Raw genomic sequence first — 16,470 nt, 5'->3', positions numbered from 1 at the left:
TTAAATTCTGAATACTACCATAATAGTATAACTTAAATTTGTTATTTAGGGTAACTGTAACCAATAAAAGTATTGATGTACTTTTTTAAAAATATGATTTAACTCTGATATTAGTGTTTTTCAAAATTGTTATAGATAGGTCAACTTCAAATATTTGTTACATCCATGCACTTGTAGTAAGGCAGAAGTAAATGAGAGAGCCTCTGAACTTGGCAAAAATGGTTTTTCAGGAAGCTCAGGTATTCTGAACTATTAGAATATAACTTAGCTGCTCTGCACACACATCCTGGCTTATTTACATTGAGAGCCAAATTACAATCAAGATGTTGATTGCTGGTTGTGAATTAACAAGTACATTACTTGGAAAACCATAATGGTTAGGGTCATTGAGTTGTGCTGGCCTTCCCATTCATCTCCACATTAGGGAGATATTTGTTAAGATAATATATTGGATCCAGTTAGTTTGTCAGCTGAGTACCTATTGTCTCTATTCTGTCCCATATGCTGACCATTGTTTTTCTTTCATTACTTTTTTTTAACATCATGGTTTGATGAGATTTCTAAGGAAGCCCTGACCTTGTGTTTGACCTGAGGGATCAGCTTCCTTGAAAAAACCAATTCATTTTGATTTGATTTTTAAAATTTTAACTCTTAGTGTAATAGGTAACCTTATTTCCAATTGGGAGTGAAGTGGGTGAGTGATGGGGCCAGATGTCTGAACCCTTTTCAGGGTTGTTTTACTAACATCAGACATTCTTGTGAAATCACTTCCCCTTTTCTTTCCAAACTTCTGTACAGTTATTTCAGAAAATTTTTTTTCTTTTATTACCATGTTTAATGTCTTTATATCATTTATAATCAAAATCTGGCTTTATTTAGGCCTTATTAAAATCTTCATAGCAGTATAGGAAAAAATATAAATATATGCCACAAGTTTTGAAGTGATATTAGTTAAGGTTAAAAACCAGAACAAAAGTCTCTTAAACTGCATTTTTTAGAGTTGTGTACAAATTACACCATTTATAATCAAAGTTATTTATATGAAAAACTAGATGGTTTATATAGCAACCTTTATAAGCTGTGCATTTCTCCTTCTATCAGGCTACAGTCTCTTTTTAGACACTTAGAAGGAAAAAATGCAGATCAGTTTGCTAACTTACAAATTTGATCATGACATGGTTCTAAAATCTTAATACTTATATTCACTGTCTTTCTTTAGGTTCCAGCCACACATTATGTATATACACCCCTGAATCAACTTAAGAGTGGCATGATTGTCAATGTCTATGGTGTTGTGAAGTTCTTTAAGCCTCCATATCTGAGCAAAGGAACAGGTAGGTATTATTAAAACTGGTCAAGATTTTAATGGACTGGAACTGTTTTATTGGTTCAGGAACACAGCTCCTTCAGTACTCTAAGTCTTAGAAACTTAATTGTGATTTATAATTGTCAAACAATACTGATGCAAATTTTTGGGCCATTTTTACTTATAAAATAAAGTATAGTCTATAAGTTGTAGAGAATAAATGAAGAAAAGAATGCTAAGCAGCAACATGACAGCATATGAAAGTATAAAATAGCCTATGAAAGTATAGAATAAGCTAGAAAAGGTAAATATATAGACATGTACAGAATATGTAATGCTGTTATGTAAATCATTTTAAATCTTGTATAGAAGTTAAAAGGCAAAAGTATAAAAAAGAGCTACCTGTAAACATATGTTAGTGGTTACAACATAAAAAGATATAAATTGTGACTCGGTAACATAAAGTATGTGTTGGGGGAGGGGAGTAAAAGTGTAGAGCTTTTGTATATGATAGAAATTTATTTTTTATCAGTTTAAGATAGTTATAACTGTAAGGTGTTTTATGTAAATTTTGTGGTAACCAAAAAGAAAATACTGAAGATACACAAAAGAAAATGAGAAAGGAATCAGAGTAGGTCACGACAAAAAAAAAATCAATGAAACACAAAGGAAGACCATAAGAGAGGAAACAAGGGACAAAAGAGCTACAAGACAGACAGAAAAGAACAAAATGGCAAGAGTAAGTTCTTCCCTATCAGTAGTTACTTTAAATGGAAAAGGATTAAACATCCCGGTCAAAAGGCATAGTACTTGGGTTGTTTTTAAAGATAATTAAGGAGATATAACCTATTCTATATAAAAATGTAAGCTTTTAAATAGACTAACATGTAAAAGAATGAATCAAAAAAACATGGATTTCAGCTTTCTGAGAGTTAATGTAGTTAACAGACAGGCACTTTCACCTTGGTTTAATTTAGTTCAATGAAATTTAACGTTTATTGCTCTGTTTAGTCTAATTTGAAGCAACAACATTTGTAAGAGGCATCATTATTTTATGTATCATTAAGAAAAGCTATGCTTCACTGTCAATTGTAAGATATAACCATATTTTAGAGATGTTAAAAATGTGAAACAGTGGTGGTGTTGATGAAATACTGTCTTTATCAACTGTATGCCTGCCAGCTGCTGTGGCTCATGCTGGGAACACAAAGATGTTCTCAGTGAGTTAATATTTTTTAAAGATTTAATTTATTAAATTATACATATGCAAATTTTATTGTGGCATGAGCTCTAAGTTTACTCTTTGGTGGGGTGGATGGGGGGGAAAAGTCTCATTTTCATGTGGTCAGCATTTTTTTTTTAGTGTGTTTTAAAATTTTATTTTGAGCATTATTTGATTTTTTTTACATTATGAAATATGTCAAACATAACAGAAAATAATTAAATGACCCCTATATTATATTTACTGGGCAGATTTTACCATATTTGCTTCAGTTTTTTTATTTATTTTTAACTTTTGTTGGAGTATAGTTGACAGAATATTTTGATAATGTGTAAAGACTTAGTTTATGTGCAAGTGACTATGTGAAGACTATTGAATGTAGAGATGAGAAGTTTGAAACAGGTGGTAGCTAAGTCTGAAGACCGCAAAAGGATGTTTTATTGAAAACCCTGATTTCTGTTGTTTCAGTAGGAGGGGAAGAATTAAACATTAAGGTTGAAGCAGAGAAATTGTGTTTGAATTTCTCAAATATTTTCATTCAACTTTACTCTTTTGCAGTCTACTTTCCATACCCCATCATGCCATTCAACATACATATGCATACTTTCACCTTAGTAGTTTCTTCTCATCATCGAATTTTTTTCCCCTGAATTTTACATTGCCCATTCTGTGAATTCCCTGTAGAGTGTAGTCACTGCAGTCCTCTTCCAGTTGCCAGTGTTATCTGGCTAGCTTTAATAGGCCTGCCAAATTTAGGAATAAGCTACAATACTGGTAATAATGTTCATCTAACTTGGTAGAAGATATAATTTTAAAACTTTTTGTACTTGGTATGGTTCAGATGCTTATCATTGAAAGTTTTTAGTAAATTAATCAGCAAATACATTATTTTCAAAAATATCATGAAATGAAAGTATTACAGAATAAAATGATAGCTGTTTTTAAAACAGCTATGATGACTCAATTTTAGTTTGTTATTAGATAGCATAATCATTTTCTTCTGACAATGTTATTAAATCATGTGTGTATAATGAAAGCATTGGGAAACTGTAGTATTTATTATATATTCTCTGTATCCTGTATCTCTTAGGTATGTTTATAGTTAGATCCAGTCCTTTAATAAAAAAATTCATGAGTAGTAATAAGCCAACTTTTATTATAAAGATAATGTATTTCTCTATTTCTTCTGAGATACTAAATTAAAATGAATGTCATCAATTTTTTCTGAATATATTCATTGAAACTCTAAAATATGTCTGAAGATACAGCGAGATGTCTTTACTACTACCAAGATGGTAACATTTTAAAACTATCTGTCTTATAATTTTAGTTACACTTACATTTTTTTCTGTTGATAGAATTTATCCTTCAACATGCTGCAGGAGAGTCAGACAAATAGCACTGATTTTCGTGTTCAGGAAAGAATCAACTTCATTAGTATTACCACTGAGAAGTACTAGAATAAATGTACAGGAGTAATCCACAGCTGAGCCTTTTTTGTACTATATAAAGCAACATTATTTCACAAATACAGGGCCACAACCTAAATATTACATCTTGATGTACATAATAGTTATGTGTAGGAAAATTACCTTTATGCAACTCAAATTTAGATAGATGGAAAAAAGTTGATTCTCTTATATATCATTAGCTAGAATTTTTCATTAAAATTCATTTTATAAATGTTAAATTCAATGCAGTAGAAGCAATTTGGTGCAATTTAGCATCCTTACTTCTTGACTAAAATTTTTCTTGAGGACTTTCCTCTCATCCTCTGTAATAATGATTATACATGACCTGTAGCATACTGCTATCTTATTTCTGTAGCAAATGCTTTATTTCCCAAGCTTTATCTTCAGTCTTCGAGGAGTTGTAGCTTTTATTCTTACAGAAGTCTGTCAGTCCTGTTTTTAAAAGGACTATCGATGCTCACGTTCTTATTCATCTGTGGTAAGACTCATCATGAAAACTGAGAATTTCTCAAGGATTATGGAAACAGCATATATTAAAAGATCATCGTATCATCAAAATTGATTTTGATCATGACTCAGCAGGGGTATATAATATGGCCTCTTTCATATAATATGGCCTCTTTCATATAGGAAGACAAGGTTATTGCCACATTCTTGGGATTTTGAGATTTTATAGCAGTTATCTTCTCTGAAAGCCTCACAGTTACTTTTGCTTTGAAGAGCTGGGTAGGTAGAGCTACATATGCAGTGTTTTGCCCTGCACAGATAACATTGGGCATTTTTCTTAGATAACATGTATAAAGGAGTTTAATTTTAGCTTTGTCTCAGATTTTAAGGAGTATCTTAATTTTTTTTTAAACTTGAGACACCTTTACTCTGTTCTTATTGTCTGTTCTTGCTAAATAAGGTAAGTAGAGGCAGGCCATAAAACATACCCATCCAGACTTGTTAATAGTATGTGGTCCTGCTTGCTTGGTTAATATCATAATGCCTGCTCACTCTGAGCAAATGCGAAGAGTAGAGAGAACACTGTTTGTGCTTATTCTTCCTAATATTTGAGTCCAGAGGAAGGGAGAGAATAGTCAGAGTATTCATAGCATCGGTTTTTACTGTTCACTTCTTTTTTTATTTTCTTCTCTGTCCAACTTTGAGACCCTAGAGGTCTCAGCCTTTTCATGCCACATAATGTGGCACATCACCTGTGGCTCCCTAGCTTTCCTCAGGAATGCTCTATGTTGCTAAACTATTTTCACACCTCCTCCCATCAAAAATTCTCAATATTAGAAAAGCAGCTTGGTTAAACTGAACAGTTTTGGATGTTACAGTGTTTCTACAAGCAGACTTACGCTATTCAGTTTCTTAGAAAAAGGACACCTGTTTTAGCTACTTACTGAGCATTATAATCAAATTACTAAAATTGTATCCAAAACATTGGATTTCTAAGAGCTCCTATCTGTTTTACTTACTTTTAGTTCTTAGGATAGAGTGATAGGATATAGAGCCCTAGGATTTTTTCTTTTCCTGTTCTGTTAAACATTCCAGCTAACTCTGGATTGCTAATTTTGGCTGTGTAAAAATACTATTTTCACTTATGAGAATGACTTGCCATTTATGCATTAATGTTATGTAGCATAATTGTTTGAATATTTTTGTTTTGCCTGAGTAATATTGGTTGCCTATTAATGATTATGTAGTTAGTGTCTTTTAATTTCTTAAAGTATAATAATTAACTCCCACATATTCCACATTAATATGGTTGAAAAAGAATTTATTAATTACTGAATGATTAATGACTCATTGGTACTCCATAAGATCCAGGAGCCTTTCTGATTCATCAAAGGGAGATTAAAACTTCTAGTACAACATAAAATTGTATGTAATATTTACTTATATTTTTTATTTTTTAAAATTGATAACGCATCTTTAAAATTTTTAACCCTTTTGTAGTCCTACACCTTTATGAAAATGTGATGACAGTTATAGAGCCTGTCCTAGAAAAATTCACATGCATGCTTAAACACTTAAATATACAATATCAAAGTTCATTCCCTGCTGCCTCTGAGCCTCAGATTGCAAAATCTTGATCTGTGGTATGTTAATACTCACTTATTTGACTATTCAGTTAATATCAAAACTACAACATACATTTTGGCTTAATGTATGGCATTTAATAAAACAAAATAAATAAATACACAGTTTTGCTTTTCAGTTTACTAATTTATTCAACAATTATTGAGAACTTTCTATGTGCCAGGTGTTATATTTTATAGACATGAGACATTCAAAGATTTATGTAATTGTTTCCACCCTCAAGAAATTAAAGTCTATAGTTAAGCAGATAACCATTATAATACAGTGATTATAATTATTCATGATTTCACTTTGGTTTTAGTCTTTCCCCAATTTGTAAAACTCTACTTGTCCATTTTATTGTTGACTATGTAAGGCAAAATCTTCGTTGTAAAATGTACCATGCTTTTTGAATGTGTGTTTTAAAGTTGAATGATGGATTTACCTTTTACATAAGATGTAGGTTGTGGGCAGGCACAGAGTTTTACATTTCCCAAGGGTTAAAAAATGATAATATCTAGTTGAGTGAGGTAAGAATCTTCAAGTGCTTGGCTGTCTTGCTTTCAGGAATGGAGGGCATCCAGGGCACAGCTAGTCATCACTTATCTCTTTAAGGATTTGGAAAGGTGAGCTAAGCCTCTCTTCAGCACTGTTTTCCAGCTATTCTGTCCGTGCCAGTAGGAAGTAGGTTTCCACTTAGAGAAAGAAGGTGAAGAAAGATCTTTCTTCCCCTGTCACTGAACCTTTGTGTGGCTTGCTTTCTTATATTCAAGAATGACTTCTTTGATGAAACTTGAGGCTTCTGTTTGGCTTCCTGTCCATATCCTAAGAATCTGTCTCTCATGATCTTTTCCTCTAAAAATTATTAGCCTGTTTATTTAGGATGTTACCCTTATTTTTCATGAGTTTTTAAATTTGAATTATTTTCATGAATCATAAAATCAGTACTGTTTTCCCATTTTTTCTTGAAACTCGTGTTATATTCTTTTATTCATTAAATTAAAAAATGTGTTTGCTAGCCTTGTGTAGCACTGTACTGTACTTAGTTGTTTTCTATAGACTCATAGGTTGTTGTCCATAGATAAAATAACTCTCAGAGAGTTTACAAGTGAGGGAGACCCAAATGTAATCAGCTAGCTAATAGAAGGCACAGTCTTATGCTGTGACTAAAGGAATAAGCAAAGTGCTTTCCGAGTGGGAATAGAGAGATTAATGCTAACAGGGGAAAAGCTTCTAAGAGATGTAGCATTTTAGCTGAACTTTAAAGGGTAAATTGGATTTTGATAGATGAGGAAGAAGAGGCCAACATTCCAGAGTTTGAAAATAGCAACAAAAGTTGTCAGGTTTATAATGAAAATGTGAACTAGTGCTGAAGCAGTTGACTTAAATATAATTTTAAGCAATAGAATGTCAGCAATATATTGATGCATAATTTTATGCTCTTGTAGCAGTCTTTTTTAGGGATCGTTATTAAGGACCTATGATACTTTTGTGGTGTACATTTTGTTTATATTCTTGAAGAATTTTTTTTAATTCTATATTTTATGGTTTCCATATGTGGTAAAACTGGCTTGTTCAGATTGTATTGGTTATATATGCAATCAGCTTTATTTATATGCTATAGCTGTCATGTAGTTGGCAATTGGTCTTTGAAAGATTATGTGTTCAGAATTATTACAAATATATCTCAAGTGGCTATCAGTGGAATGCTTTGTTACATTACTTCTCAGGTCAAATGGATTCTGGTAATATTCAGGTTCACAAAAATTACTTTCAAGTTACAAATCACTTTGATTTCCATCTGCATTGTTAGGATTTTCTTCTACTTCAGTGTATTAATTTCCCTCCCAACTTTACGTATCATCAATTAAGAAAATCAAAATATATTCTCTTCCTTATTTTTCAGTTTGCTTGTTTGTCCTTTTGCAGTGGTTTCTGGCAGCTTCTTATATATAAATGATAATCTCTTTTTTGTCATTATGTTACAGATGCTTTTCGCAGCATTTTGGTTTTGTGCTGGTAGTTTTTGAAATTTAAATCTTTAAAATGCTTGTGGAGTCATAATTTGTTTGTTTGGAAAGGCTTACCTATTAGAAGATCTGAAAAATATTACCCTATATTTCCTTAAAATTATTATTATATATTTTTTAAAACTGCATGTATTGCCTGGAATTTTGTTTTTTATGTAGTGTGCAGTGATCTCACTTTTTGTTGGTAACTGCCTTGTTTCAGAATCATTTATTAAATAATGTCATGTTTAAATCATGTATAATTTCTATACCTCTATGTAAGGATCCGTGGAGCAACACCTAACAGAGAGCCTGAGGTGAATTTTCTTCTCCCAATATGTGACCTGCAATAGGTCTCCTCAAAAACAAGGAGGACTATTTAGATGTTGCCCAATTTTTTATCATTAGGCAGAGTATTTGCTACAATCTCTACATGAATATTTGAGGATGTTTGGGTTGGTAGGATTCTTTATCCTCAATTCTGATTTACTGTGTAATAATATAGTTTGCTTGTTAATCTCAGTCTTTTTGTTTCTTCATTCATAATTTTAATATACTTTTAAGCCTTACAGGAATATATTGGGTGCATTTGCCATATACATACTGGTATCAGGATTTAAAAATATTTGAAATCAGATTAGGATTTATGTGAAACTCTACCATAAGTTGTGATTTTTTTTTTCCTACAGGTAGAATAAATGGTGTCACGTTCTTAAAGGGTGTGTGTGTGTGTGTGTGTGTGTGTGTGTGTAATATATCCCTAGTGCATTTTGTAAGATAAATGTTAAACGTACGTATTATTAATAATTTATCAATACTTAACAGAATGAATATAAAATTCATAAAATAACATTTAATTCACTAGAGGAACTAGTCACTTGTCCTAGTGCTTGGATTTTAATGAAGAAGTATAATGAGTTTTAGCTATAAAGGAATATGTTAGAAGTTAGAGTAGTTCGCCTCTCATTTGAACTTTTATTATTATCACTTTAAATTATTCTCCTTATATTATTTATACATTAATCATAGTATTTTTATTTCTACAAGTGTCACTTTTCATTTGGAAGTATAATATGCTGTATATTTGAGATACTTACATAGCTTTTAAATTTTCCTTTAAATGAAGCTGAAGTGTAGTAGACTTAAATAAAATGACGTTATACTAAGTTCATGTTTATAAATTTATTGTGAAATTGTTTGAAAGCTCGAATGCATATAAATGCTAAGCATTGCTATATCTAGTCCAGTATATTGAAGTTCTGCTGAATATGTTATTAATTGTCCTATTTCCACAATAGATTCGATCTTTGAATAATTGAACCTGTTGCTACTTTTAAACCATATAAGGCTCTAAAGTCATGAAGAAGACTCTCTCTTTCCACTGAGAGACTAATTTCACTCCCATCTCCAGCTAGTGAAATTTTTTAATATAAAATTAAGAATAAAAAGTGTTTAGAGGTATTGTTTTTAACATCTTTATTGGGATATAATTGCTTTACAATGGTGTGTTAGTTTCTGCTTTATAACAAAGTGAATCAGTTATACATATACATATGTTCCCATATCTCTTCCTTCTTGCGTCTCCCTCCCTCCCACCCTCCCTATCCCACCCCTCCAGGAGGTCACAAAGCACCAAGCCGATATCCCTGTGCCATGCGGCTGCTTCCCACTAGCTATCTACCTTACGTTTGTTAGTGTATATATGTCCATGACACTCTCTCGCCCTGTCACAGCTCGCCCTTCCCCCTCCCCATATCCTCAAGTCCATTCTCCAGTAGGTCTGTGTCTTTATTCCTGTCTTACCCCTAGGTTCTTCATGACATTTTTTTTTTCTTAAATTCCATATATATGTGTTAGCATACTGTATTTGTCTTTTTCTTTCTGACTTACTTCACTCTGTATGACAGACTCTAGGTCTATCCACCTCATTACAAATAGCTCAATTTCGTTTCTTTTTATGGCTGAGTAATATTCCATTGTATATATGTGCGACATCTTCTTTATCCATTCATCCGATGATGGGCACTTAGGTTGTTTCCATCTCTGGGCTATTGTAAATAGAGCTGCAATGAACATTTTGGTACATGACTCTTTTTGAATTTTGGTTTTCTCAGGGTATATGCCCAGTAGTGGGATTGCTGGGTCATATGGTAGTTCTATTTGTAGTTTTTTAAGGAACCTCCATACTGTTCTCCATAGTGGCTGAACCAATTCACATTCCCACCAGCAGTGCAAGAGTGTTCCCTTTTCTCCACACCCTCTCCAGCATTTACTGTTTGTAGATTTTTTGATGATGGCCATTCTGACTGGTGTGAGATGATATCTCATTGTAGGTTTGATTTGCATTTCTCTAATGATTAATGATGTTGAGCATTCTTTCATGTGTTTGTTGGCAGTCTGTATATCTTCTTTGGAGAAATGTCTATTTAGGTCTTCTGCCCATTTTTGGATTGGGTTGTTTGTTTTTTTTGTTATTGAGCTGCTTGTAAATTTTGGAGATTAATCCTTTGTCAGTTGCTTTATTTGCAAATATTTTCTCCCATTCTGAGGGGTGTCTTTTGGTCTTGTTTATGGTTTCCTTTGCTGTGCAAAAGCTTTGAAGTTTCATTAGGTCCTATTTGTTTATTTTTGTTTTTATTTCCATTTCTCTAGGAGGTGGGTCAGAAAGGATCTTGCTGTGATTTATGTCCTAGAGTGTTCTGCCTATGTTTTCCTCTAAGAGTTTGATAGTTTCTGGCCTTACATTTAGGTCTTTAATCCATTTTGAGCTTATTTTTGTGTATGGTGTTAGGGAGTGATCTAATCTCATACTTTTACATGTAGCTGTCCAGTTTTCCCAGCACCACTTCTTAAAGAGGCTGTCCTTTCTCCACTGTACATTCCTGCCACCTTTATCAAAGATAAGGTGTCCATATGTGCGTGGGTTTATCTCTGGGCTTTCTATGCTGTTCCATTGATGTGTCTTTCTGTTTTTGTGCCAGTACCATACTGTCTTGATTACTGTAGCTTTGTAGTATAGTCTGAAGTCAGGGAGCCTGATTCCTCCAGCTCCGTTTTTCGTTCTCAAGATTGCTTTGGCTATTCGGGGTCTTTTGTGTTTCCATACAAATTGTAACATTTTTTGTTCTATTTCTGTGAAAAAGGCTAGTGGTAGTTTGATAGGGATTGCATTGAATCTATAGATTGCTTTGGGTAGTAGAGTCATTTTCAAAATGTTGATTCTTCCAATCCAAGAACATGGTATATCTCTCCATCTATTTGTATCATCTTTAATTTCTTTCATCAGTGTCTTATAATTTTCTGCATACAGGTCTTTTGTCTCCTTAGGTAGGTTTATTCCTAGATATTTTATTCTTTTTGTTGCAGTGGTAAATGGGAGTGTTTTCTTGATTTCACTTTCAGATTTTTCATCATTAGTATATAGGAATGCCAGAGATTTCTGTGCATTAATTTTGTATCCTGCTACTTTACCAAATTCATTGATTAGCTCTAGTAGTTTTCTGGTAGCATCTTTAGGATCCTCTATGTATAGTATCATGTCATCTGCAAACAGTGACAGCTCTACTTCTTCTTTTCTGATTTGGATTCCTTTTATTTCCTTTTCTTCTCAGATTGCTGTGGCTAAAACTTCCAAAACTATGTTGAATAAGAGTGGTGAGAGTGAGCAACCTTGTCTTTTTCCTGATCTTAGTGGAAATGCTTTCAGTTTTTCACCATTGAGGACGATGTTGGGACTAATTTCACTCTCATCTCCAGCTAGTGAAATTTTTTAATATAAAATTAAGAATAAAAAGAGTTTAGAAGTATTATAATACCTCTGTTTGTGAACCACAGAGGTTGACCCTTTTGTTCTGTAAAATTTGTATTGCCTGCATTCTTCAGGGGCATGGCCATCTAAATAATAATATTGCAGCTCTTATTTTCTAAATTCTATGATGTCTTTCATATGAATATCGTTTATGCTTTACAAGTTACCCTAAGTGTGGTGTTGCATCGCCTCTATTTTATAGATGTGGAAACTTGGAAGTGGCACTGGTCATGCTTTCTCCTGTTCCAAAAGGCTTTTAAACAAATCACATATTTTGCCAGTTACCAGCTCGCAGTATCATACACTGTTCAGGAATGCCACTTCTTTGTGGGCATTCCTGGCTGTTGCTCATCAATATGAAGCTTGAAGCCCAATTTTATGAGTCTTAGAATCAGCAAAACAAATGTCAGGTGGCTTAGTTGGGGAGTATTCCTAGGATAATAATCTAATTGGTAGCTGTACTAGTAACTTCCTCTTTGAAATTTGAGGAGAGTTTGGTTGTGATTAAGAATAGGTTAGAGTAGTTTTAGTAGTACGTAAGAGCTGAAAGAAAAATATGAACAAGGAAGATAAATAATATCTATAAATTACATGGCACTTAAACTGTAATACATGCATTTAGTGCCTTAAAGCAGCTGTTTAACCAGATACTGATAGTCCCTTTTTTTAAAAACAGCTTTACTGAGATTTAATTCACATCTAATTTACTCATTTAAAGGATACAGTTCAGTAGCTTTAGTATATTCATGGGGTTGTGCATCTACCACCACAGTGAACTGTAGAACATTTTCATGTCCTCCGGAAGAAACTCTGCATCTCTTAGCTCCCAAATTCCCCGTATTCCTCCCAGCCCTCGGCAACAATTAATCTACTTTCTGTCTATAGATTGCTTATTCTAGACTATTCATATTAATGGAATCATAATATCTGATAGCTTGTGACTCGTTTCTTTCACTTAGCATGCTCTCAAGGTTCATCCATGTTGTGGTATGTATCAGTACTTCATTTCTCTTTGTTACTGAAAAGTATCCCATTGCATGGATGGACCACATTTTATTTATCCATTCATCACTTGATGGACATTTAGGTTCTTTCTGTTTTTTGGTGTTACAAATAATGCCACTATGTACATTCATATATATGTTTTTGTGTGGACATATGTTTTCATTTCTCTTAGGTATATACCTAAGAGTGGAATTGACAGTCTTTTTGAGTATTTTTTTTCTTGTGGGCCGTTTTTCTTATCAGAAATAATTGTTGAGTTGCTTTGAATATCATGATCTTTTATCTTCTATACTAAGTTCATCTTGAAATTTCTTAAATTGGTCATGTAAATATTACTGCATTTGATGCTGGGCTGTTTACATACTAGTACCATTACTTTGAAAAATTGAGTTCTTGCAAGACTAAGTATTAAATAAAGACATTGTAGTATAGTTTCTTTTCCTATTTCAGAGTATTATGCTATTAGTCCTTTATTTCCAGTATCCTTTTTGTATGTCCACCATTAATCTAGTTTAAGAGTTGGATTTTTTCTTAAGGCACTGGATAGTGTACATTTTAGGCTTTGCAGGACAGGTAGTCTCTGTCACAACTACTCAGTTATGCCTTGTAGCGTGAAAACAGCCATAGACAATGTGTAAATGAATGTGTAGCAATAAAACTTGATTTTACAGAAGTCAGCTGGCCCACAGGCCATAGTTTGCTGACCTCTGATCTCATTCATGGTTATGGTTTTTGTCAGATTTTAAGAAGGATTCAGACGGTACAGCACATGTGTTTATATTTGCTCCCAAGTTACAATTAAAATGATGATTTAAAAAGATATAATTTTTAATGTCAAACCAAATGGATGAGGAGATCATAGTTAACAAAAGATATCAGCAAGACTTCATATGCTGACATTTGTATGATTGATGCTAACTGATTCAACCACGAAGAGTGAATTTTGTTTTCATGGCCATGAGCAAACAACACCATACAAAAAGATCTCCATTCTGTTTGCAGTCAGTCCTCACTGCCATCCCCAGTCCTAGGCAACCGTTAACTTGCTTTCTATCTGAGTACCTTTCTGGACACTTCATATAGATAGGCTCACTTTGCTTCTGGTTTCTTTCACTTAGCATGTATCAATAGTTTATTCCTTTTCATTGATGAATATCAATATACTTTTATAGTTATTTTAAAAATTAATCTTACTGTTTTGTCTCCCTTATTTTAAACACAAACTCTGTGAAGATAAAGACCATTGATAGTCTTAGTTGAAATTCTCACACCTAGGTGTACCATCTAGGACCTATGGTTGCTCAATGCATAGAGTAAAACATAAGAGGAAAACTCCCCCAGGTGTAATTTCAGAATAAAACTTATGAACTCATAAATATATCTACCTACCTACCTATCTATCTCATCTGTGTGTGCATGTATATATATCTATATATTAGAACTTATATCTCTATCATAATATTTACGCTTCTCTTTCCTGCCTCCCATGATCTTTTTCAATATTATAAAAACATGAGTGGAAATTATGTTAACCTCACACCAGCATAATAAAGAGAGTGCTGTTATGTGTGCATTGTATAGCAAGTATCCTTGTAAACAAGTAAGATTGTAGCATATAGTATTGCCTTAGTTCAGTGATTTGCCTTCATGGCTTTTACTTTAGTATTTCAATAATAAACTTTTATACAAATGGAAAACTGCTGATGAAGTACTGATTGGTTTAAAAACAACAACACTCCACAACATAAGCTTAAGAGAAATTTTTAGTTGTTTTACCATAGACAACTTACTCTGCTTCTCTTGCTTAATTTGTTTATCTGAAAATGGAGATGATGATGGTCATGGTCTCTCATGGAATTTGCTGTAACAATTGAAGTAACATATGTAGTTGTACCTGTAATATGGTAACAGCCAGTTGCAGTAGCTATTAATAGATAATGTGAATTCTTTGTAAGGTAAATATTATTTTAATTTTCAAATCTTGAATTGCATATGTAGAAAACATAGTTAGAAAATCAATGGCAGATTGCCTCAGTGCAGAACACTTGTTGAAATAATATATAATAGAATAGATTTCAATTTACTTTCAATAAATAAATGCCAAATTACCTCAAAAAAATAAATAAATACAAACAACAACGCCCAAGTAGGTAAAAAGGTGGTGAAGCAACTTTCATGGAGGAATTTTTTGGTGGATTATATAATTTATTTTTTTGTGGATTATATAAATATATAAGCATGCATGCATTCATGCTTCTTTGATTAAAGACCTTACTTAGGTGAACTACCAGCTTTCCCTTATAATAAAACTCCAAGGCAATTTACACTTAATCATACTGAGGAAATTAGGTGAATTGCTGAAGATCGCAGAATGTAGGGCTTAATTTATCATTTGTTACCTTTTCTAGATTTACATCAAGTTAAATGAAGTATTACCTAAGTGTTAAAGTAGTTAAAATACTTTGTCAACAGTTTAAACATGAAGTCTTACTGAAGCTTTAAAGTCAATTCTTTTTTTTTTTTTTTTTTTTTTTTGCGTTATGCGGGCCTCTCACTGTCGTGGCCTCTCCCATTGCGGAGCACAGGCTCCGGACGCGCAGGCTCAGTGGCCGTGGCTCACGGGCCCAGCCGCTCCGCGGCATGTGGGATCCTCCCGGACCGGGGCACGAACCCGTGTCCCCTGCATCGGCAGGCGGACTCTCAACCACTGCGCCACCAGGGAAGCCCTAAAGTCAATTCTTTATCAAAGTTTAAATATGTATTTTTAGATAAACTAGGAAAGAATACTGATTTATTAAATGTCTCTCTACTCTCCCTACCTTCCCTGCTGATACAGGCTATCAAGAAAGTAGACTTAAATTACCTCTTAGCTTTGTAACTTTATTATTAGAATATTAATTTGTAAGTTGACTCTAACTTAACAAGATGATTTTTCTTTCATTTGGGAATGAGTAAAAAATGAGGCACGGGGAAAATAAATATTTTTATCATTTTATGTAGTCATTATTGAAGGATTATTTACTTACTTGGTGAAACACTTTACGTCTTTGGAGAAGTTAAATAAAACTTATTCTAGCAGTTTGCCTTGTTAGTATTTGTTAAAATGAGTAGCTTGGTTTCCAGTTATGTCATGAATCTAATGGTAATATGTGAAAGAACCTGAAAGCTATTTAATATTTCATTTATATTACTTCTTTATTGTCCTTGAGAGCAAATTATTGGACAGATTTTTTAAAATGCCACTTGTTTCTTGAATCTGAAATTTTGTTTCCTTCTTTTACAACTATATACATATCTAAACCCCAAAATATGTATATAAAATATGTATATAAAATTTTATTTTGAAACTCCTCATTATTTTATAGATAACCTTGGGAGACTGAGAATTTCCTCATGTTTAGTTATGCTATTCTAGAGAGCTTGCCTTGTAGCAGGTAGATGCTATTTTGAAGAATACTGCTACAGTAAGTCTGTCTGGGCCTGCAGCTCAGTAGTTGAACTGATTGTGTGTGTGGGCATGCCTGTAAAGAAAATACTTAAGGTTAGATTTAATATACTAAGAAGTAAACTTCAAGTGA

General features: G+C 33.1%; 1 protein-coding gene across 3 annotated transcripts in view; it reads left to right on the top strand.

Annotated features, from left to right (window-relative positions):
• Window positions 1-16,470, top strand: part of POT1 (protection of telomeres 1) — an 80,009-nt gene that overhangs the window by 18,889 nt on the left and 44,650 nt on the right. For all 3 annotated transcript variants that reach the window (XM_029233740.1, XM_029233739.1, XM_029233738.1), the window contains one exon: window positions 1,220-1,334. In XM_029233740.1, the coding sequence (XP_029089573.1) occupies window positions 1,220-1,334 (115 nt within the window). The remainder of the gene's footprint in view (window positions 1-1,219; window positions 1,335-16,470) is intronic.

The sequence above is a fragment of the Monodon monoceros genome, unplaced genomic scaffold (assembly GCF_005190385.1).
Source record: "Monodon monoceros isolate NGI ecotype Baffin Bay Population unplaced genomic scaffold, NGI_Narwhal_1 Super_Scaffold_2, whole genome shotgun sequence".
Classification (NCBI taxonomy): Eukaryota; Metazoa; Chordata; class Mammalia; order Artiodactyla; family Monodontidae; genus Monodon; species Monodon monoceros.
Note: the sequence above shows the minus strand (reverse complement) of the source record. Positions and strands in the feature narration are given on the sequence as shown.